At 35.1% G+C, this 23434-nt stretch overlaps 1 protein-coding gene across 2 annotated transcripts; it reads right to left on the reverse strand.

The window, feature by feature from the left end:
* Nucleotides 1-2130: 2130 nt before the first annotated feature.
* On the reverse strand, nucleotides 2131-19364 carry LOC112523373 (DExH-box ATP-dependent RNA helicase DExH11). Of its 2 annotated transcripts, XM_025132951.1 has the most exons (23): nucleotides 19068-19364; nucleotides 16913-17170; nucleotides 16104-16361; nucleotides 15968-16027; nucleotides 15531-15606; nucleotides 13482-13735; nucleotides 13297-13404; nucleotides 10595-10696; nucleotides 9880-10080; nucleotides 9613-9723; nucleotides 9321-9388; nucleotides 7280-7673; nucleotides 6772-6927; nucleotides 6525-6635; nucleotides 6204-6257; nucleotides 5821-6078; nucleotides 4951-5060; nucleotides 4711-4864; nucleotides 3816-4275; nucleotides 3375-3589; nucleotides 3062-3300; nucleotides 2765-2891; nucleotides 2131-2479 (listed from the first exon to the last, which is right to left on the reverse strand). In XM_025132951.1, the coding sequence occupies exons 1-23, from the start codon at nucleotides 19200-19202 to the stop codon at nucleotides 2267-2269; spliced, it is 4122 nt and encodes a 1373-aa protein (XP_024988719.1). In that variant the 5' UTR covers nucleotides 19203-19364; the 3' UTR covers nucleotides 2131-2266. The 2 variants fall into 2 exon arrangements, with proteins under 2 accessions (XP_024988719.1, XP_024988720.1); XM_025132952.1 differs by lacking the exons at nucleotides 2131-2479; nucleotides 2765-2891; nucleotides 3375-3589 and having other exon boundaries at nucleotides 3097-3300.
* Nucleotides 19365-23434: the final 4070 nt, after the last annotated feature.

Below are 23434 nucleotides of genomic sequence, written 5' to 3' on the forward strand. Positions count from 1 at the left end.
TCGATGAGAAGGATCGATTTTGGAGAAGAGAAGAGATCGATACCTGGAGAAGAGATCGATGAGAAGGATCGATTTTGGAGAAACGTATTGGAGATCTGATCGATTTTGGAGACGTGATCGATTAGGGTTAGACAGGGTTAAAATGGTAAATCGGTAATAAGTCAATTTTCATAAGTTACTATGGATTAACTTATCAAAAACAACTTATTACCGGTTTGGTACCGGTATAAGCACTTTTTTTTTTTTTTACCCAAACACTCCGTTTTAACTTATCTCCGGTACCAAACTGAAATAAGTCAATAAGTCACTTAAATAAGCTTATCCAAACACCCCCTAAGTATGCAATTTTTGTTCTTTCATTTTTATCAATTTATGTAATTCTTGGTTTCTTTATCATTTGATTTTGGTTGTCATCTATTTTGTGATTTTTGTGGGAAATTAATTAAAATAGCCATTTTTACGGGTTGATTTCACCTTTTAGTCACTACTTTACAAGGTTTACTAAAATGCCCCTAGGTCGGTAATTTTTTTTTTTGCGGATCTGGATGAAAAATGTAATTTTTTTGCAGACCTGGGTGAGAAATGTAAATTTTTTTGTGGACCTGGGGTGAAAAATGTAAACTTGTTTGCGGACTGGGTAGAAAGTGTATTTTTTTTTTGTCTTTTAGTTAGGTCCACAATTGCAGATGTGGATTTTGGTGGACCTATGACTATTTTGGTAAATTTGAAAAGAAAATGACTAAGAGGTGAAACCAACCTTGAAAAATGACTATTTTAATAAATTTCCCTGACTTTTATTAGTGGTGGTGTTGTAAATTGGCTTTGTTCTTCTTTTGGTATCTTTAATTTTAATGAGACTATTTTCTAACATTTTTTTTTTTTTTGATTCGTTCGTTGCTATTGTAGTGGTCCTTTAGAGATAAAGATAACAAACCAAAGGAATGATGACATTGTTTTTTAATAATGATGTTCCGTTATTTCATTTGAGTTTATAAATAAAAAAAATGACAACCATTGACAAGTTGATCACTTGTTAAAGTGTTAAAGTGTAGTGGACTTAGAGATAAGTCAGTTAAAACACATCAACTTGAATGACTTGGGAAGTACACCAGAGAAAGTTTATTTAAGTAAAGAGATTTGTTGTTCCATAAAATATATATCTTTTACCTTGAGATCTTGCAACCTAAAATATATATCGATGTAGAATACGAGTATGCCATCCACGACGCCTCTTTTTTTAGGTTGACAAGCTACTTAGTTTGGTTCCTACCATTTTATTACATAAAAAATGCAATAGCGTGGACACATGTATTTCCGTACAAGTTACCACTTAGTGTTGTAAAGATACAATATCTAGCACATCACCTCCTATTCATAACTAATTTCAGTAAGTTTGAACAAGGAAAATACCTGGAGGTTACAGGTTCGAATCCAAGGAGGAATAAAAAATCCTCTTGTGGTTAAGGAGGTTCAAATGCGGTGACTCCATACTAATATATGATTTGAAGCTAGGTCCAGTGGTTGAGATCTTACTTGTATCTCATGATTTGGACCATAAGAACTTAAATTATTTATTTGATTAAACGAAATTGAATATGAGACGAAAACCATGAATGTAATTATTAAGGGATCATGATTGTGAAATCGAGTACCATCTCGGCCAGATCCATGTAGTCTGGAAAAAGTTTGGACCAGTTCGGATCCGAACCCAAAGTTTGGACGGTTTCATCCGATCTAATAGAAGTCAAGTCTTGATCTCCGGTTCGAAAAATGTGGTCCATTCTCTAGGCTTTTTGGTTTGTGACTGATTGGTTTGAGCTTGGCTCCAAAGGTCAAGTTCAAATCCAAGGAGGAATAAAAATCCTCTTGTGGCCACAAAGGTTTAAATACGATGACTCAAGACTATCTGCAAAGCAGGTGATCGCTCTGGGATTAATCGACTCGCATAGCAGGTTGGATATCCAGGTTAATAAAAAAAAAAGGAAACTTAAAAAATAATTCAGAAAACCAAAGTACAATTATGATACTTAATATTGTTCAATGGATTTTGAGAAAATGCAGTAAATTGCACCAAAAAGAAACCAATTTTCTAATTTAACAAATTCCGAAGTAGAAACAAAAGCATAGTTTGTTTAAGTTATTTTAAAATTCGAGTTAAAAAACGTACAAGGTTACACTATTTTGGTTACTAACTTAACATTGTCAATGTACTCAACCTAATGATACACACAAGGTTCCTAAATGAAATAAAATGACCAAAAAGTTCCTACAAGCCAGTAATGTACAAACTAGCAGCAAAAACAATATCGCGTTTTATGGCATTTGAAGCGGCTTCCATTTTCTTGCATAACGCAGAGTTACCCATGATGGCTGCAGCGTTTTTGAATTCACGACATGTTTCATCCAGCCGCACGATGGTTCTTACGATAAGCCCTTCAGGGACATCAGTCAGTTCACATATATCCGCAAATGGAGTACCCTGCATCCCAAACGCACACATTCATTCCATATAAACATGCAACAAAGATGTAGTTATGTCATGGGGCTCCCTATTATAGGTTGCTAGTTCGAGTCTCGGCAGGGCCATTGGGGATTTTCCTCGCCCTTATCTTTAGGGCCCCATGGGATTAGTCAAGGTGCGTGCAAGTTGGCCTAGACACCCATGGTTAACAAAAAGAAGATGTATGTATGTGCATGCATGCTATTCGTTCGTTATTTGTGTGTGAAAATGTGTGTGCATGTGAGAGAGAGAGAGAGAGAGAACCTTTGCCCATTCATAAACGACTTCAACAAGTCCAAACTTGAGATTCTCTCGAGCATACTCATGAGGGTCAATCTGTATTTTGAAATGTGCTTGAAGCTCGCCAAGTTTGATAGCTGTATCGTGCAACCTGCATCACGTTGTAAATTATGATCAAATAAGATGACAAAAATATGATGAAAAAAGAGGGCATGCTAAGAGAGTTGATTGCATTCTGAGTTCCAATTCGTTTTAGGTCGTTTAACATTTTCACTTTATGTGCATCAAGAGCAGAAAAACTTAAACATCTGAGAGAGAGACCTTTGTTTAGCTTGTGACATTCTCGGAGTAAGAGAAGGTTCAGAAGCGTTCCTCTGCTGAAATACAAAAGCCGACATCAACGCCACAGCTTCTTCTGGTTCCAAATCATCCAACTGGTTCTCAAATAAGCACTCTGTGCATATCAATTCCTCTCCCGAATTCATCTCACAGGCAACCCGGCCTTTGATCTGAACCACAAGGTCTGTATCTATACAGCCAATCTCCTTGAGGACATCAATCTGCAAAATCCCACCCCACAATGTAACAAAGTATAATGTTAAACGGAATAAGAAAAAGGTGATACTGTACGTACACGACCCTGAAAATCAGGCATCTGCTTAAGTGCTTCATCCGACATTTGAAATTTTAGTGCATTAACTTCCTCTTTATACTTCCTTATCTCTCTAGCTATTTTTATGTGCTCCCCCAACTTAACACAATTGTGGCACTTGTTTTCTGACATCTTTTGCAATAGGTTATTCCATCTGTAGTAAACTTCCACTAGATTCAAGTCTTTCAGCTTCAAATCTGACATTAAAGTTCATAATAATTTGAAGGAAAACCACAAGCAACAAACTGCAATAAAATAAACAAATACCCCTTGGGGGGTAGTTCAACTAGTAAGACCTCTAAGTCGTCACCAGTTCGAGTCACCTCAGCTGTTAACTTTAGTGTAAAACAGCACTGGAAATCATTAACGTTAAACACCTTTTCATGCGTAAAATGAAAAAAAGGAAGATGCGAAAATATATACCTTTAAGTGGATCGAGGGCTGGAGGGTACTTGTTTCCATTGGATTTCTTATCTAAAAGATTTTGTACCGTTTTGGAATAAGCTGCATTGCTATCATTTTCCAAAAGCCCAACTTGATCGATCTTAATCTTGGCATTGCATATAGATAAGAATTCTTTAGTATCAATTTCTCGGACCTCATAATTAGCCCCAGCAGCACTACCACGGTGGGGCATTTTAATGTTGACAACACCTGTTCCCTTGCGTGCGGTGGCAGAAGAATAATAATCGTCATCCATACCACGTTTTGATTTTGGTATTAATATCTGGATACCAGCAGTTGTTTTCTTTTGTGAAGCATCACCACTTGAGGAACTTTGTAATGTAGCTGGTAAAGATGGTGTAAGCATCATAACGATGTATTGTTTATTATTGGAGGAGGAAGGTGCCTTTAAGATAACTCCTAGTAAGTGGTCCTCTCCCTGTCAATTACATAAACTCTGGAAACTGTAAGTATTGTTAATGTTTGGTAAACAGCTAAAGAGCAAGTTCAAAAGCTAGCTGTTTCAGCTAGTTGTTGGCTCATAAGTTGGATGTTAGCTGAAAAGCTGGCTGTTTCAGCTAAGCTGTTGGATAAGCTACAGTTAGCTGAAAAGCTAGACGATAATGTAAAATGACTTTAAAGGATATCTTGAAAAATTACTCGGTTTGAAAATATAAGAGGCATAATTGGAAAAAAAAAGGTGAAAAAGATCCTAGAGCTTATTGAAAAACTATCTGAAGTAGCTTTTCGAACTGAAGATATTAAGCATAACAGACAATTTGTTCACCGAGATAATCCTCCAATAGGAAAGAAAAAAGTCTCCAAAAACAATCTCAAATAAGATGTGAGAGAATGGAGATGAGAAAGAACTCACAGATTGTGATTTCACAACCACCACTCTTCCTGGCATAAGAAAAGGCTGACAAACTGAAGACTGCATAATAGTCTCAGTTATCTGGTTGCTGTACATCTCAGCCTCCAAGTACCATCCATAGTAATCCTCAATTGCTGGCTCACCCTTTATGCACCTACATAAAACAATTACTGTTTATAAGAAAACAATCTTTGAAAAGTAAAATCGTATTGAATCTGATCGGGATGACAAAGTGTTTACTCGATAACTTTTGTAGGCTGAGAAAGCTTTCGCATCAACAATTGCTGTTGCTCTGGCAGTTTTTTCTGAGCATGAAATTCAGCAAAACTTCTTTTCAGCATGTCCTCCACCTAAATTGTTCAGCCAATATTAGATAACAGACCTTTTGGCAGCTTACCAAAATTAAAAAGCATAAAAGTTTCTCTATGTTCTCAACACTTCTCACTGCAGCAAGGTTATAGATTCAAACATTTGCATTGGCATTATCATAAAATAAGAAACAAAGAGGAAGGTCTGTTTTAGGTGGAGACCTTATCTCCTAAGAATATTTAACAATCTTCTGAAAATCCCAACAGCACAAATATACATGACAAAAATCTGAGACCATAATATCTTATATCATATGGCAACGTATTCCAAGAATCATAATTACCAGCAATTTTGGTGATGGAATCGCAACCCTACATTATTTACGCTTAGTGGATGACAGATGACGTTTGCATCTTTATGTTTTTTAAATTATTAGTTAGGAAGGTGGTTTGCAACTTTGCATGGTTAGGTGTAAGGTGGCAGTACTACATTCTAGAATATTGGGAATATGGTACTCCGAGTATATATATCAATTTCACATCAAAAGTGTAAAGGCCAAATGAAATCTCATTTGACATCAGAAAAGTAGGCTGACCCAACAATTCTTTTAAACAAGTTTCCACCTTTAAGGGTATTCTGAAATCATATAAATATGCGATTGACCCAACTTTACAAGGCCTGATTGGTTTTTACTTGATTATTAGATGACCTAAAATGTAACACACTTGGTGTTAACACTAATCATATTATACTATGATCAGGTGAGCATATCTATTAAGTAAATATAAATGAAACCAATACCTTCAATTCTTCAACACGAAGGAGATGCAATATCATGATATATGTCAACCGAAACTGAGATTCAAGCCTGGTTGCACTGCCAGTTATGACAAGCTTCAAATCACTCTCTTCTGGGATTTCATCACGACACATCACAAGAACAGTACCAATATTATCAAGCCCTCTCCTACCAGCACGGCCAGCCATCTGTGTGTATTCTCCAGGTAGTAACTGTCTAAATTCCTTTCCATCAAACTTCCTTACGGTATCAAAAACAACCTGCCACGATGCATTTTCAAGTTGGTGATAAGGCTGGTAGAAAGACTTTTAGAAACATGCATACAAGAAATAAAGCTGCAAAACTCAAACACGTAACAAAAGCAGTGCCATCAATGATGACTCACCGTTCTAGCTGGCGCATTAACCCCCATTGCAAATGTCTCAGTCGAAAATAAAATCTACAGAACAGAAAAAGAAATAGGTTCATGAAAAAAAAACATCAATAAAACAGCCAATGAATAAACAAATGCTAATTGAACATGAGGAAACTTCAACTATGTTACCAAACCAACACTGCATTTTCAACTATCAGTAAAAACCTATGAATGTTACTACCAAATAAAAAAGTATGAGAAATAAAATCTAAGTAATTGATTACGCATCCACAGTTGGGAATCTTAAAGTGCACATCTTACTTATGGCCAGCAGCGGTATAAATAACTTGCCTTAATAACGCCACGACAGAAAAGCATTTCAACTACTTCCTTGACTATTGGGAGCAGGCCGGCATGATGTACACCAATCCCTCTGTGAAGAAGACCTTGGACTCTGACAATCTATGGTGCACAAAAAATAGCACATTTAATTCTAGTAAGCCTGGTGTTAACATTGATTTAAATAACTTGTATTATGTATGTATGTATGTATGTATGTATGTATGTATGTATGTATATATATATGCATGTACAAAACCTGTGGTAGGTTCCTGTCAGATCCCTTTAGCCGCGAAAATGCTTTGTCACAGAAAATGCGAATTTCACTCTTCTCAGAACGACTTGTGAGGTCAGTTTCACGCAGATTATCGGCTGATTTGTCACAGCGATTCTTCGAGAAGCAAAATATCACCACCTATAACAACACATCAAGACCTTTGCAAGTCAGATAACCATTCGGTAACAGATATAAAAATAGAAAACTATACTATATTGCAAAAATAGATAAATATGCCATAGCACAAATGCATTGCAACTCATGTAATGATGAGCACAAAATGCAAAAAAGGAAAACATGTAATTTATTTCCAATTAGCCACAAAAGGGGAACTGCCTGAACACTCATACTAGTAGATTCATCAGAGCCACTTCTTAAACAAACCATTTCAAGTATGGAAATCCATGAAGCAGAATGAATAATGATAAATGATGAGTTCATGTAGATCCTACACAGATTTCAATATGAGCATTGAAGCATTCTTACGTACAGGTAAAAGGGATGTCTTTGACAGCTTATTAATGAGTGACAACCACAGAGATTTTTCTGATATTCTTGAACCCCAATTGTTGTTTCCACCACTGTAGTTTTGATTGCCCCGACCAGCACCAACAAAGTTCCCCAAGTTCTGGGGACCAGATTGCCTGTTTTGTTTTCCCCTCATAAAACTGTTGGGTTTTTGAGAGTGGACACTGGCATGAGCTGCTGGAAGTGATGGATATGTTCCAGAACCACCACCAACTGGGGTGCCCATATTTTTTCTCTTATAGACATCTTTAGCTGCTTTCAGTCCCTGGGGTATAAACTTCTCGAGTTCACAGATTTTGTAGAGTTCTCCAGAATAAAAAAGGCAGTGCTCTAACGGGACTGGCCTCTTGGTAGTCCTGTCAGAAAAATTTAAAGAATAGATAGATAAGTAAGTTTACAGTGTAACCTGTAGGATTGGTAGAACCACAAACATACAGTTGGTTCACTGGGTTTATGTGTTTTCCACTTGGAGGGGGGGCTTGTGCATAGTATGGGGGAAAATGCGGAAAAAGAACATAACAGAACATTCAGAAAGAAGAACTTGAAGACAAGAAAGGCAGTGCTGCAGATTACAATGCTACCATACTAGTTAGAGGTAAGCAACCAAAAAAATAACAAACAAGCAAAAAAAACAGACAAACAGAAGCAAGGCCACAAAAATGTAACCCAGGTAGGAAGGGCTACACACACCTACCTTAACCTAGAGATCAGGGGGTCTAACTGCCGGCTCACTAATCCTACGCCCAACCTCTACTTTTTCCAGATCCTTTCCTCCCATCTAAGGGAGCTAAAACAGACCCCACCCCTAGTCTGCTACCCTAATCTTGCATCACAGCTCCTATCAGAGCTCATGCCCTCGGAAATACCTGAAGTCGTCATTCTAACGTCACCTGCTCATCCCAAGTCCTCGGCATGCCCTTCCTCACTCCGTCGACCATCACAATTTCTACCCTCCTCTGCCTCCTATGTACATGGCCAAACCACCACAATCTTCCCTGCCTCAACTATTCTGTGATGGGCGCAACTCCCAGCACCACCCAGTAGACCTCGTTCAAGATCCTATCATGCATGGTCCGCCCACAGGCCCATCTAAGCATCCTCATTTCTGCAACCTCCAACTTCCTTTCATGGGCCATCCTTGTTGCCCAACAATGCGACCCATATAATATAGCTAGTCTAATGGCTACTTGGTAAAAAAATTCCTTCAGTTTTAGGGGGACCTTCTTGTCACACAGCACCCCCATGGCAGCCCCCCACTTTATCCACCCGGTCCATATGCAATGTGTTATGTCATCCTCGACCTCACCCCCTTCTGAATCATAGATCCTCTTACTTGAAACTATCCATTTGGGGTACCATCCCCTCCCCCCCCCCCTCCCAAAAAAATTCTGGAGGGGATAAAATGTAGAATATGTTCTTGCAAATATTGGTGTTACAAAAGTCAAAGATTTCATTCTAATTCTGAATTTGGGTAGTTCTGATTTCACAGAAAAATAAGTCAAACTATGACAATTATTATGAGGCAGAGGTTGAACATAATCAGCGATAACACTCACTCCACCCCTATCCCCTCCCCCACTGCCCACCCCCCATAAAGGAAAATAGAAAAGAGATCCCATACTTGGCCTTGAGTGTCAAATGGATTGCTTTTAAATCCAAAACCAATAGGAATTGTTTTCCTTGTAGACAAAAAAGTCAATAATTGCTCTAGGCTATGGAAATAGTATTACAATAAAAATATTGTCAAAATCAAGTATGGAAGTACTAGGATAGAGATTTCTTAATCAGAAGTGCACCCAAATTGTGGGACGATACATAAATTCCTGACAACAATTTTCTTAAAATCTGCATTATTACTCTTCCTGTCTTCCAGTCAGTTTCTTATAGTGGGATGCTGTTGTCCATACATATTACAAAAAAATAAATTAAAGGTGCAAAAGTTGAAAATATGACAGAGAGCGTAAAGCTTTATAGTGTCCCATTTCTGATTGTAATAAATTTACCCAGTTACACGGATTTGCTTTTGCTTTGTCCTGCCAATCCAATCGGCAAATTCAATTGTATTAGGTACCTGCAAATACAAAAGAAAATAGTAATCCCCACTCAAATTTAACACCAAAACAGAGATTTCTATGTCAAAGGTTAACAAACTTATTTATTCTGTATCCCTGAACTCCAAAATTTCCAGTTCTATGTTTCTTGTTGAAATAAAATTGATAATAAGCTAGATAACAAATAATCAATATTTTGTATAGGAACTCTTAAATTTATGTGCTTATATGTAAACAGAATTACCGTGGCAGAGAGGAGAACAAAATTGATATGCCTTGGAAGCATGATGATAACCTCTTCCCAAACAACCCCTCTTTCAACATCATTTACATAATGCACTTCATCAAATATAACCTACACACCAGGAATAGAAATCCAACCAATACAATTAACCCTCATATGTATTATCAAAAAAAAGGTAAGAGACACCAGTGAATAAAAAAATTTGATTAACAAAATAACTATATCGCCAAAACGAAACAAGTTACAGCATAATATTACTCGGTTTACCCATTCAATGTCACGTATGATATCAGCGCCCCTGTAAAGCATTGATCTTAATATCTCAGTTGTCATGATGAGGCAGGAAGCCTCTGGCCTCAAGCTAACATCCCCAGTGAGAAGACCAACATCAAACTTTCCAGAAAAATCCCTGTACTTTTGGTTGCTGATTGTTTTGATGGGAGCAGTATATACTGCTCTCGTGCAGTGCTGCATAAGACAAGCATCAGTTACTTTAAGCAAATTAAAGCCTAGGAAAATGGACAAGAAGCAAAAAGGATGACACAAAAAGCATCTTTATTCAGGAGATTTCATAAATGAGTACATAATAATTAATACAAGACCCATCTACAATAGAAGTTAATTACTTCTGGAATTCTGGTTCACATAAAAACCAATCCAAATCAAATGAACCCAAAAAATCCCACACAAGGTATCACCACCCTTAGGAGTAGAGAGGTTGTTTCTGTGAAGACCGACGACAAGAGAAACGAAAGAGAAGATTTTGAGAAAATGATTATGTGAATTCTTTTTGTCCCAGGAAGGAAAGAGAAATGAAATAAAACAAAGAAGAAGAATTTAGGAGTGGAGAAAAAAATAACAAGAACAAATAATAATAATAATAATAATAATAATAATAATAATAATAATAATATAATAATAATAAAAGCCTGCAATGACATAAAAACATTGAGTAATGGCTTGATACAGAGAGATGCCATACCTTTGATGCTAGTGCAAAGGCATACTCTGCAACAACAGTCTTTCCTGCGGATGTATGAGCTGCAACAAAAACCGATTCCCCCTTCTCAAGATAATATATAGCCTGTAATCACACAGCAAAAAAATATCCATTGTTTTAATAAGGTAAATAAATATATAAAATAGGCATCTCATTCATAACATAAGATGTAATAGTGTATCCAAACCAACCAACTAACTTTTCACTGGGATCCAAGTCTTTTCCAATGTACTCCAAATTTGGAGTAACAAGAGAACATTCCCATTCTAAACTTGAAAATGTACTCTGAACTTTTTAGACAAAATAAAGTTATATATACACAATTAATTGCTAATATTACATTAATATCCTCAAATGTTTTGAGTTTCTCTTTAGATTTGGTCATAATTCCTTTTAATTTGATTCTATTCTGGTTGTAATATTGTGTACTTCCGTTTCATTGTACTTTCTGTAGCTTTGTTGTATTTTAAGGTTGTAATATATCTTTTCTAATCAATGTTAAAGTTCAGTTTACTTTTCAAGTTAATTTTTTTACGCCTTGAAGTTGCCGGCAGCAGAGGAGAAATGGTGGGGGTCCTACAGCGTGATAGAGTGCCGATGGCGCAACATTTAATTTTAGTTCAAGCCACAAATTTCTTTATATCTTCATTCTCGGTCCCGTCTCAGGCCCAAAAATGCCTCACTAAAACTTCCACCAACCGCCATCCTAAACTATCATAACAGCATAGCCTAGAGTTCGTTCCACCTCGTTAATGGTTGGCACTGGTTCTCCCATTGGAACCGGTGCCCTCAAAACAAGTTACGAGGACTTCAATCTTCTCCTCTTCAGTTAATCGGTCCAACACAAAGTACCTTTCAGCACACATCACGCAACAGTCGGAATCCACTCCCTCAAATAACGGTATCTCCAATCTTCTTCCCTGGATCGCAGAACCCCATCTAGTCCCTATCGTCCCTCTGGAAGAATCTACAACTTCTCTTCTTCCGATTGCGGCAACTTCTTCCTAAATCTCGTTTCCTGCATCTTGAGTAACAGCTCTGTCTGCTTCATTACAACTTGTACATCTTCTTCAAAGAAACCGACTATGGCCTGCATCATCCCTAAACTCCCCTCGATTTTGTCAATTCTTGATGAAACGCTCATTGTCATCTACTCATCTCGTAGATCATGCTGCTCTGATACCAATCGATGAACACTTTGATGATCAGGTATGTAGTTTCTATAAGAATTGAGAGAATGAAACGATATCAGAATGATGCGCACCACTATTTTTCAGCTTTCAAGAGGTTGAGATCTCTCCCACAGTATGCACTTAACTCCAATTATCAAAAATGTTGCCCACCTGCTTTTGTACTACCCTAGCCCAACAACTTTGACTAACCGACTGACACCTACCCCAGCCCACGACTACGCTTTTTAGTTATTACAACTAACCGAATCTCTCAATTACCATAGCCCGACTATGTAGCATTACCTAGGGTATAAGAGATGATAGATTTTGTGTATGATACTGTTTACTTTTTATGTATAACAATTTTTTCATCACTCTACCTATTGTATTGCCAACTAGAGAGTGATTTGAACTTYGTTAAGTCTAGTTGGCAACTGAACAAAGCTCTCGATCAACTAAAGTCAGTGGCCGGATCAGGAAAAGTCAGGTGAATGAAGAACTCAGCAGCGAGTCTACGTGAATTAATCAGAATACGATAAGCGTATAAAATAAAAGTTCAATAACCAAAAGGGTTAAAATAAAAATTAATTTTTCAGAGCCATGAATATTGGATTGTGTTACTCCAAATTCAGAGTGTTACTAATCATCCCTCCAAATTTAGCATGTTGATTGGAGATGGAATTTTACTCAAAAAACTCCAAGTTTAGAGTTTTTGAGGCAACATTGGAGAAGGCCTAACTTGGTATAGCTAGTGATGCTTAATGGAAAACTATCATCCACTTTGGATCACTTGCAATTTTAAGAATATTTATCCTCTTGAGACGCTCTTTTCTATGCATCTGGCATAGTGTTAATAAACCTGATTTTGATCCAAAGTAGTCTCTTAGACAGGGTCGATGATTAGAATTTGTATTTGGAAAGTTCATGTGAAACAAAAATGTTAAATAGAAGCATAAGGAAGCCACGTATAATCCATGCACATTTGTGTTCATAAAAAAAACCCAATAAGAAGAGTAAGCATGTGTGTATATGCATTATGTAATTAGCAATTGGACCATAACTCGCCATCTACAACTAGAGAGATCTTGCCATCAATTTGCCCCTATAAAGTTGGGCTGTAACCACCAATTGGAAGATAGCTGATATCAATGAAGTGGTTTCCATTACTAGATCAGCATTGTAGGATTGGAAAATGTATGTTATTTCCACTACACCAAAGTGAAGTTCAAGACCAAAGAAACTTGAGATACCCAAGAAAACAAAGAAAAAGCAGATGCTTCACAACTGTGGAAACATTATGCATCAAAACTTTACAAAAAGCAATAGCGGTCATTCCAACTAATTTTACGACCATTATCAAAGTAATGTAATATAAGGAGTTCTAGCCATATTATCAAGACTGTCATGGTGGTTATTACTTATCTTGAAATCATTAGTAAATTATAGTCGGCCTAAAATGATGAATTATGGTATAAAACTTTAATATTAAATTTAATAACAAACTACTGTTACCTCCTTTTGAAATGCATCTAGTTCAAAAGGGAAATCCAATGCCATGTCAGGAACAAGTTCATCAAAATGGTCTGCAATCCCATCACTACCTCCAGTAACAGCCCAGACCTGCAAAACAAATGCACCCACTAAGCAAAAGCATCAACAAGAACACGCAAGAATGGTGAACTCTTATGGGAAGATACTTTTGCCTCTGGTTGTTGTCGACCTCCATCACTAGAATCATCCTTTGCCTCATTTGGTTGTTGTCGACCACCATCACCAGAATCATCCAATCCTTTACCCAATCCTTCAGATCCAGTTGACAAAATCTGATCTATAACAGATGATTCAGAGTCAAGTGCACCAACAGGAAGATCTGACTTGTTTTCAACTTCCGGTGAAATGGACTTGGGAGATCCGGCCTCGATTACTTCAATTTCTAACTCTGATGTTTCTCCTACATGGCCAGTAATGTTATTAGCCTCTCAAACATAGACGCTCGTAATACAGATGAAAAAAAGATGAGAGCAACCTACAAAATTTAGAGCATGTCTTTGGTTTTACATACATAAATCTACAGCATAAGAGTTCTTCCATCTACAATTTTAATTATCAACATTATTTAGCTTTGACATGTTATTCATACAAATCAATACCGAGGAAATTTCATCATAATCACTGAACATTAGATGGATGTACAAGCAAGTCATATAACTCTCATGAACCATATTCACAGTGGTTTAAGAAGTATTGGCTATTCATTCAAGTGGCAAAGATATGTGTAGCTTATAGATCTTTCTATTCTAATCACCAACCCAACCAACAAACAATCAATTACACCTCATTTGAAATTCAGAGTTTCACAATATAAGTAAGAATCAATGTTCTAAACGACGTGAGGCAGGGTGTGGCAGCGAGGTCAAGCCTCAAGACTTACGTGTATATGGTGAGGTCACGGCATTTTTCAAGGCGTACCCTAAGGCGGCACACACACACATATATAATTATATATATATATATACACACATATATATTATAGACAGATAGATACACACATACTTGTGCGTGTCAGTGTTTTGAACGAGACTGTAGAACAAATTAAATTCATAAAAAGTAATAAAACTGAAAAAGAAAGAACCATTAATACCAAATATATAGAGCTTATAAAAAAATGATATCAAGAGTGCAAAATCGGGATTAAATCTCTTGAATCTCTACTCACTATTGTCTTCAATTTTCAAAAATTCTTGTTCGACTCTTCATGTACGGGAATGAGAGTAAGTATTTACCTATTTAGGGTTTTAGTTTTTAAGTTTCTTTTTTATGTTTATTTAAGTTTTAGGTCTCATACATCATTATCATTTATCACTCAAGTTATATTTAAAAAAAACCCACACCTTACAAAATAAGACATCGTAATGCGTCATAACACGTTACAATGCAAGCCAAGCCTTAGAGTGGAGCCACATGGGTTAACGTTGCAACAAAGCCAAGCCTTGACGCCATAACGCGCCATTATGAGGCCATTACGAGTTATTTAGAATCATGGTAGGAATTTCCAATCCCCCCCCCCAAACACACATACACACACAAAAAAAATGTTAATATTAATATTAGGCGTAAATAGAAACACTACTTTGGTCTATTTATTTTTTTAGCTGAAGAAATTGGAATGGAATTGAGTTGGGAAAAGCTACATGTAGATACAGGCATGAACTCTGAAACAGCACTAGAATGTGATGCCCAAACCTATCTACGTTGATCATACGAGAAATTCTCCACCGCTATCATATTTCATTGCAAGAATAAGCAAATATATCAGTGATTTGGCAATCCAGAAGTGGAAAGCAAAGCAATGACATGAAGCCATGATAAGCTTGTATCTATAGCTTATGTCTCTGCTACCCTTACTGTACCCTGCCAATTTAATCAAACCCAGAGGAGAATACTTCCAGGCTTGGATCTGAGCCTTTTTGCCTCCATTGACGGTTATAGTGTGTTTTATGTTGCTTGTCGGCATGTTAGCATAGGGGAACTTACATAAAAATAATTTTTGTCTCCACAGATGGTTGTAGTGTGTTTTATGTTGCTTGTTGGCATGTTCACATAGGAGCGCTTAAATAATTATACTTTTTTTATATCATCTAAATCTTCATTAGAAGTCAACCAAAGAATAGCCATTCAAAAGACTAAAGAACTCCACTAGGAAAAGGAAGGGAAGAATAACCCCAGGAGAGTTGAATTGGACATACCATCAATGGCTAGTTCCGTAACATCCTCTTCCCAAGCTCTTTTAAATAAGTCATCAAACTGGACAGATAAAGTACTCTGCAGAGGTAACAAGATATTAACTTGAAAGAATGAGAACATAAATATCACTCCATCCATCCAAAAAAAAAAAAAAAATTCAATTTTGGTTTTGAGACTTAAACCTTCTGCTTCTCAAATTTACAAAATTGAAGGAAATGTTTTTTTGTTTTAAGTTTCAAATGTGATATTATTATAGTACTTCATTGCCATTTTAATGTCCTGATGATTTCTTAATCTACATCAAAGTAATGGTAAGTTAAAAGTAACTCGTTACACACTCAATATTCAAGTGTGGGCATATTTGTGGAAAATAATGCGACTTTATTCCACCAGCTTGAAAACGGGATTCATGATCAAATGAATATCTGACCAGCTTTACCTCAGATGTTGTCTTGGGCACACTCTGATCTTCATGAATAATCCAAGAACATGGATGTCCCTTCAAAAGTTAAACAACATAAATAAGAACATGCATACACAAAGTAACTAATGATATCATATCTTAGGCAACAAACCTTGAGCTCTCCGAGATCCATTCCTTCTTTAAAACTAGGAGGGATGACTTGGGCAGGAGCACCATTCAGCACTTCCCGTACCCATTCACCATTTGAAGCACCCTCAGGAAAAGTCCTTCCCATGGATTGAGAATCGTCCAAACCACCTGGACGAAAAGGACGGTTGTTAATGCTTCCCTTCACAAAATCCTTTGGAGGTCCACTAATGCGCACACCAATAGAATTCTCCGCTTCTACCATGAGTTCTGACACATCAACCTAAAAGTGATCATAATAAGTCAACTCCCTGAAAATGTAAGGGACCAATTTCATGTTCATGATGCCCCTCAATCTCAAATAGGTATTACTCCATCCATCCAAATGAGATTGCTTCAGTTTCTTTCTCTAGAAATCCCCAAATAATAGCAACATCTTTAAAATTTTCTTACTCGAATTGATTATGATCTCCCTTTTCCTTTTCTCCACCACTTGAAAGTAAAAATACAGGGATGTCCCTCCAAAAGTGAAAACATTTCAAAGAAGGGTATTTAGAACACCTTTACCAAGGAAAATCAATTTTTAAGTGACATTCATGCATGACGCAACTTTATACATTTCAAGGCGGTTACTGGAATAAGCAGAGTTGATAAACCTTGTCCAATTAAATGTATAGAATTAGAGTACAATTATAAATACATAGAGAATACTATGAATATCTTAAGTACTCCACTCTATTTACCTTAAAGAATAATATTGAGTTTTAACATTGCATGCAGTAGCTTTTTACAAATCTAAAAACAGTGCACAGTACAGACATCAGCATTAGCTACCTGCACAGATGCAGGTTCCCATTTCTCAAGCTCTGATGCACGCTCTGGCCGTCTAAATGGTAATTCCCATGCAGGTACTACAACAGAGCGTGGCAATGTTGGCTCTAAGTGAATTTTTGCTTGATCAAACCACTCAAACTCCCACTGCCTTCCAGAGTTTTCGGCAGAAAATTCATCAGGATCCAATCTTGGGAGGAGATATTTATCCTCAACAAGCGTTTTGATTGATTCTGGTGTTTCCCTAGCAAATGCAGGTGGCTGGAAACATAAAGCATAGGTGTTACATGACAAAAAAGTAAGAGGTGCTAGTGTTTTAACGCAACTAATAAGTCTGAATCACCTATCAACGGTCATAAACTATTGTTTATGATTCAAAACAATATATGCATATACTCACAGGCCACATTTTTTCAAATATAAAACTTAAGTCTGAGAGTCACTCAAAGGAAACTACAACATAGAGAAGCAAAATATCCAATTGATAAACAAAATTTTCAACGCTAAAAAATTTCTCTAATCAATATCAGTGGGATGGAGGATCAGCATATAAGAAAACAACCAAATTCAGATCAAACATTCAAAACAATGGTCAAATTAAAACACTTGAGATCTTCAAAAATCATTAACCACCACTAAGAAAGATGAAATGATAAGAGATACCAAGAGATAATGGCATGCCAACTTGTAATACGAGTCAAGTATTTGGCAACATTGTAATGTTAGTCTTTGACAAAACCACTTCTTTATTACCTCAAACAATAATACAGAATGCTAATGGCATATCAGGACAGGCAAATTGTATGAAAAGGTAGCGTACTTTAACTTGATTCCTATTTTGGGTAACGTACTTTCAGAACTTCCATTTTGGTACCTAAGATGTAAAGTTTTAAACATTTAAGTACCTGGGTAACCGGTTGGAGCATTAACTGGTTATCATGACTAATTTTAGATTAAAAAAATTCATGTCACTAACCACGTCAGCAAATAATACTGAGTTGGATACCACATCACTCACCACATCAGCATGATAACCAGTTAATGTTCAACTCAAAACAAGCCAAAAGTTTATGTTCGAACTGCGGGTGTGTAAGTTGAAACCCAGACTGAACCAAAAAAAACCCAGGTGGACAAAACCAAACCGAGACGATTGAAAGCCAACTCTCCCCTTCAGTTTCAGTTTTAACCAAAAAAATATATTGTTTTGTAACCGAACATGTATTTTTTCTAGATTCTTTATGATCAATGCTATCAAGACATTATTAAGCTTTGCGTTGATGCATATCTATAATATAACATTTGTATACAAAGCATATCATACTTTGTTTTCTCTATAGCTATTTTGCCTCTTTTTAGTTCTTACTGTAAGCTTTATTTAGATTAAATTCAAATTTGGTAACACCATCTATCAGTTGCAATTTGCCAAATTCTTTTGGCCATGTATATTTTCAGTAAACACTGATGATGTCATGTTATATGACTTATATCAACCAGTAAAGTTGCTACATTAGAGGAAAAAAACCATAATACTAGCAAATTCACCCACTGAACGCAACTGAAACGGAATGAACAATCAATGATGTCATTAAATAGATTGTTGTTCCAAGTCCCAACTAAGATTGTATGGCAGTTTCAGGAATATCTTCCCTCACTGTATTAGATTATGAACTAAATTTCAAAACATTCCAAACAAAAGTATAAATTGTGATGAAGGTATAATTCAGATCCAATTGAATCTTAATATAGTTTACTAAAAGATCCTATTACTACTCTATTCATTCTAAAGACCATAAGAAAAAACTTGTGACTTCAGGAGATGATTCTTTTGGCATCCAACCATAAATTTATCAATAAACCATTGTCATAAAGAATCATTGTAGTTTGATGGTAGAGATAGGCTAATTCCATTGGGCCAAAGGCCAGTTGGTGAAAAAGATGAGGTGATTACTTCTCTCTTTTCCACAGTTACAGTCCATTTTGTGAAATTTGTTGAATTTCAGAAACCAAACAAGATTTCCATTCAGCATAATGACACAATATGGCATTATATCATATAGAGGGTGTTCCATTCCCCTTCTGGAAAATCAACAAAACCACAGAAAAGATTTAAATTTAGAAAGATAACATAAACAGCATATCAGCAAGATAAAGCACTAACAAGTATAAACTCCGGTAGCGAGTTAATGGGGCTGGACTGTTGAACAGGAGGTAGCGGCTCGATTCGAATATGGCCGCTGTGACCGGTGAACCCGACCCGGAAAGGCAACTCTTTCACTGTGTCGATTCGATCCATTCTGCTTCTACGCCTTCAAAACTCCAAAGTTTTCTATGAAATTCACTGAATTCTGCTTCTACGCCTTCAAAACTCCAAAGTTTTCTATGAAATTCACTGAATTTTCAATTCGAACGGTTCAAATTATGCGGGTTTCCTTAAACCGTTGTTAAAACCCCCCCGAGCGGTAAAAGGGTTTTCCTAGTTTGCTTCTTGTTTGGTCGATTCGAGTAAAACTCTGTTTATGAAGGGCCAGAAAAGGATGGAGGGACTAAAAAGAGACATTTAACGTTTTGAAGGGATGAAAAGTGGGCAAAAGAAGAAATTTCATATTTACAGTTTACCTACTTATACTTCAGTGGTAATGCTACTTTAGCCCTTCTACCTATGGATCAATAGGTATTGACTATTGAGATGGAGGTCTTCACAAAAACAAAACACCACAAGGGGGTTCTTTGTTTATTAAGAGTAAACCTCTAAATTTTTAAGAGGTGAATCGTGTTTATCAAAAAAAATATATACCTTTTAAAAGTTCTAAAACACTCTGAGGAGTTGTTTGTTTACTTTCTAATAGTTTCATTAATAGGCAACATCTGAATCGTTAAGAGGTGAATTTTGTTTGGCAAAAAAAAAATCTGTCTTTTAATAGTTCTAAAACCCTCTGAATGATTTTGTATCATGGATCTCCCTTAACCATTAAGAGCCCTAATTTCATTGTACACAATTACCAAACAATTATATTTCATTTTGCACTATATCATGAGAGCTTGTTAATCATTATAACCACTTAATCATTCTGCACCAAACTATTCAGCAATTGCCAAACAGCCCCTGAACGATTTTGTATCTTTGGTCTTCCTAAACCATTAAACGCCCTATTTTTATTATAAACAATTATATTTCATTTTGTACTATATAATATGAGCATCTTAATCATTCTGACCATTTAATCATCATGTACCAAATCATTCAACAACTGTTAAACAACTCCTTAGATATGATTTTGTTCGGTTATGCTCATGATGTTGCTTAAATATAGAAAACAATTGTTTTTATATAATCAATTTTATATTTTATTAACATATAATGTGTTTTGACCCCCCTCAATTTTTTGGCTTGACCCCCAATTTTAGGATAATTCCAATTAAGTCCATAAGTTTTTAAAAGAAGAAAAAAAAATTCAATGTTGTTGACCTAAATATTTTTATTATTTTATTTGTTTTAATGTTGTTTTATAGGATTATATAATTTTCTATATATTTATTTATAATTTATACTACCTTATAAATCAGATTTATTAAAAATTTTAAAAACAATTTTTAATGCATAAAGTACTATACATTTATGGACAAAGTCTTAAAATTCTTTAAAACAACTCGTAATGCATTAAGTATTACTACTTTATGCATTTAGTCTTAAAATCTGTTAATCTACAATTAAAATAACATATAGTGCAAGTTACCAATGCACATTATTACATTTTCTTTTCATATTCCCAAAATATTTTTGATATTTTTCACTCATGTCTTCACCCTCTCATACCTCTAGTCTTCTCTTCATCCTCCAAGATGAGATTCAAACTGATATTTACCATGAGTTATTAAAAGTTCTCTCATTCAATTGCTCTTGAACTCTCAGTCTCGTTCTCGATCTCTTGATTCTTTGCTCTTGTGTAAATCGAACACATTTGTGGAGTCGTTTAAATATGTTGGATTATAAATATATTGGATTTTAAACTGTCATACAATTTTTTTCATCGATAGACTGTAATTGCAATCATAACTTTTATTTATTCACATTGTATTAATATGTGAAGACCAAGTGTAACTTATATCATCGTTAATCTTCTCTAATAAAATCAGTGAAACTTCAAAATCGTTAAAATTCACAGCTCCCACTGCATTGAACGGGGTACACAACTAGTATATTATAAGCTATTAGATAAAAGATTTAATTAGTAATTTAGTATCAGTATTGTTTAGTAATACATGATATTTTAAATCTGAAAGCTTACAAATAATTGATGGATATATATAATTTTATAAAAGGTCTTTGAACTTTATAAAACCAGCTAATAAATGCATTTGCATACAGAATAATTATTGAGTCATACTATTATGACAGAATACCGCATCATTATCTTTATAAAAAAAAAAACTACCCCCGTCATTTAAATTGAAATAACTTACATATTTAATTTTAACTCTGAAATATTTATTCTTAATTATTAGGGTTGTTAATTCCAGTTTGAATGAATAAAACAACAATAACTTGCAACTTTGTGTCTGAAATGGCTTCAAATTGTTGATCTTCTGCTCTGATACCAATTGTTAATCTCAGTTTCAACCAGGTAACAATGTAATTCAATAATCAATGACATTTATGTGATTGACTAATAGTATAGTCAAACTACAATTAAGCACAAGATTGACTTTTGTTGACTATGCTGACTTTAATCAATCAGGATCAACTAGGACAGTAATAAAGCATTGGGTCGAACTCTTCTTGTTGTCAAGGTAATCGAGATGAATAGTCATCGACTTCAGGGAAAGGCTAGAAGAATGAGACCCGTTATGGGACAGACAATGCATTACAGACGTATGATCATTACGCTTCAACCGGGTTATTCTATTCCACCTCTTAGAAATGTGATCTCGGATCAATAATATTTGATCTAACAAAAGTTACTGATATTACGACCTTCATCACCAAAATTTATAGATCTCCTACTGATTACATTACTTATTAAGTAAAAAAAATAAAACCTTAAAAGTGTGGAAGTGTAAAATAGTTATAAACAAGATTCAAATAACAACAATATAACATTTGCATCGTTAAATGAATGTTTCGTAATCTCTCGTGATTAATTTCTTAATAAGAATAAAAAGTTAAAATACAACGTATAACATATAACACAAATAGTTTAATATCTTAATAGTGAACATAACTGGTTTTTCATTCTTCAGTAATAAATTGGTATTATTACATATTTTTTTCCAAAAGAAGATGAATAGTTAGTGACAGAGGGAAAACGTGTATGTCCACACAGTGGGCACAATGTTCCCACAGTGACGATGCAAGCATATACCGACACTGTGATAGCTACAAGTAATACAGTGGTAATATATCGAGATCGTATCCACGGGGCCCGGACTTCAAATTTTCGGGTAGTAGGTTGAGAATACAATGATTTCAATTACAGAAGAAAATATATTTAAGCGAAGTTGAAGATTTAGGAAATAATTAGTTTGAAGAGTTTTGAGTAGTGGGTTGAGAATATAATTATTTTAAAATATTTATTTTGTTTTAATTCAATCATCTTGTTGTTATCGAGTGAGTTTCATTCCACCATATGATTAGTTTGGGAAGTACATGATAATGAATACTTTTGATTTTCCTTTTCAGGACGTCCAGTAGCTCTAGGGGATTCTAGTTAACGATATTATCTATGAAGGTTGTGATTGATGTGTCGTCTCAAAAATTTCAAGGTATTTACTTGTACCTTAACAGTTGACTTTTAGGGTCAATATATTTTGATGGTTTTTACATATTTGCTTGTATTTTTCCAAACCTATCTTATGGTAATAAATAATGAAGAATATATGATTTTCTAAATCAATGAATCGTGATCTATAATCATTTTTTATGCATGAAAGTTTATTATCATAACAATATTGGATTTTTGCATGTTTACATTTTGTTGACAATAATTTATCAGTATTTCAATTTTAGAAATTAATCACTCAATCTATTGGATTTCCAGATAGTAAGGGAATAACATGGATTATTTAAGTTCATACAAAGCTTAGGGTTATTTGCATCCGTTTGACAAAATCCTTTCAATATCTTATGATTAATTATCTATAAAAAGATAGATAATATTAATGATTTTGACATCAGACCAAGAGATGATATCAAATTTGGATAATTTAATACACATTTTTTAAGTTTTTTTTTGGCAGTAGGCCAAAAGGTAAGGGTTGGAAAAATAATTTCCAAAAATAATTAACAAATTAGAAAATTTCAAGCATATTTATCTTAAATTCCTTGTTTATTTTGGAATATTTATTATGTACAAAAATAAATTATTTATTTATTTGTAAGATATGGATGATTTATAAATTATATAAACATTTCAATATTGTGTAGAATAATAAATTTAAGAAATTAAATAAACATTTAAAAAAATCAATTATAATCTATACTATATTATAAAACATTTGACAAAAATTCTTAAAATTATTTTTTATGCA

This window comes from Cynara cardunculus (assembly GCF_001531365.2).
Source record: "Cynara cardunculus var. scolymus isolate 2C chromosome LG 12, CcrdV1, whole genome shotgun sequence".
NCBI classification, from domain to species: Eukaryota; Viridiplantae; Streptophyta; class Magnoliopsida; order Asterales; family Asteraceae; genus Cynara; species Cynara cardunculus.

Excerpts from the sequence above, each read along its gene's own strand:
- LOC112523373 (XM_025132951.1), bottom strand. The coding sequence starts at position 19,202 with ATGGATCGAATCGACACAGTGAAAGAGTTGCCTTTCCGGGTCGGGTTC. Across the intron at positions 6,258-6,524 it reads TCTGTCGTGGCGTTATTAAG|ATTTTATTTTCGACTGAGAC; the intron begins GCAAGTTATTTA and ends TCTGTTCTGTAG. Across the intron at positions 2,892-3,061 it reads ATGTCACAAGCTAAACAAAG|GTTGCACGATACAGCTATCA; the intron begins GTCTCTCTCTCA and ends AACGTGATGCAG.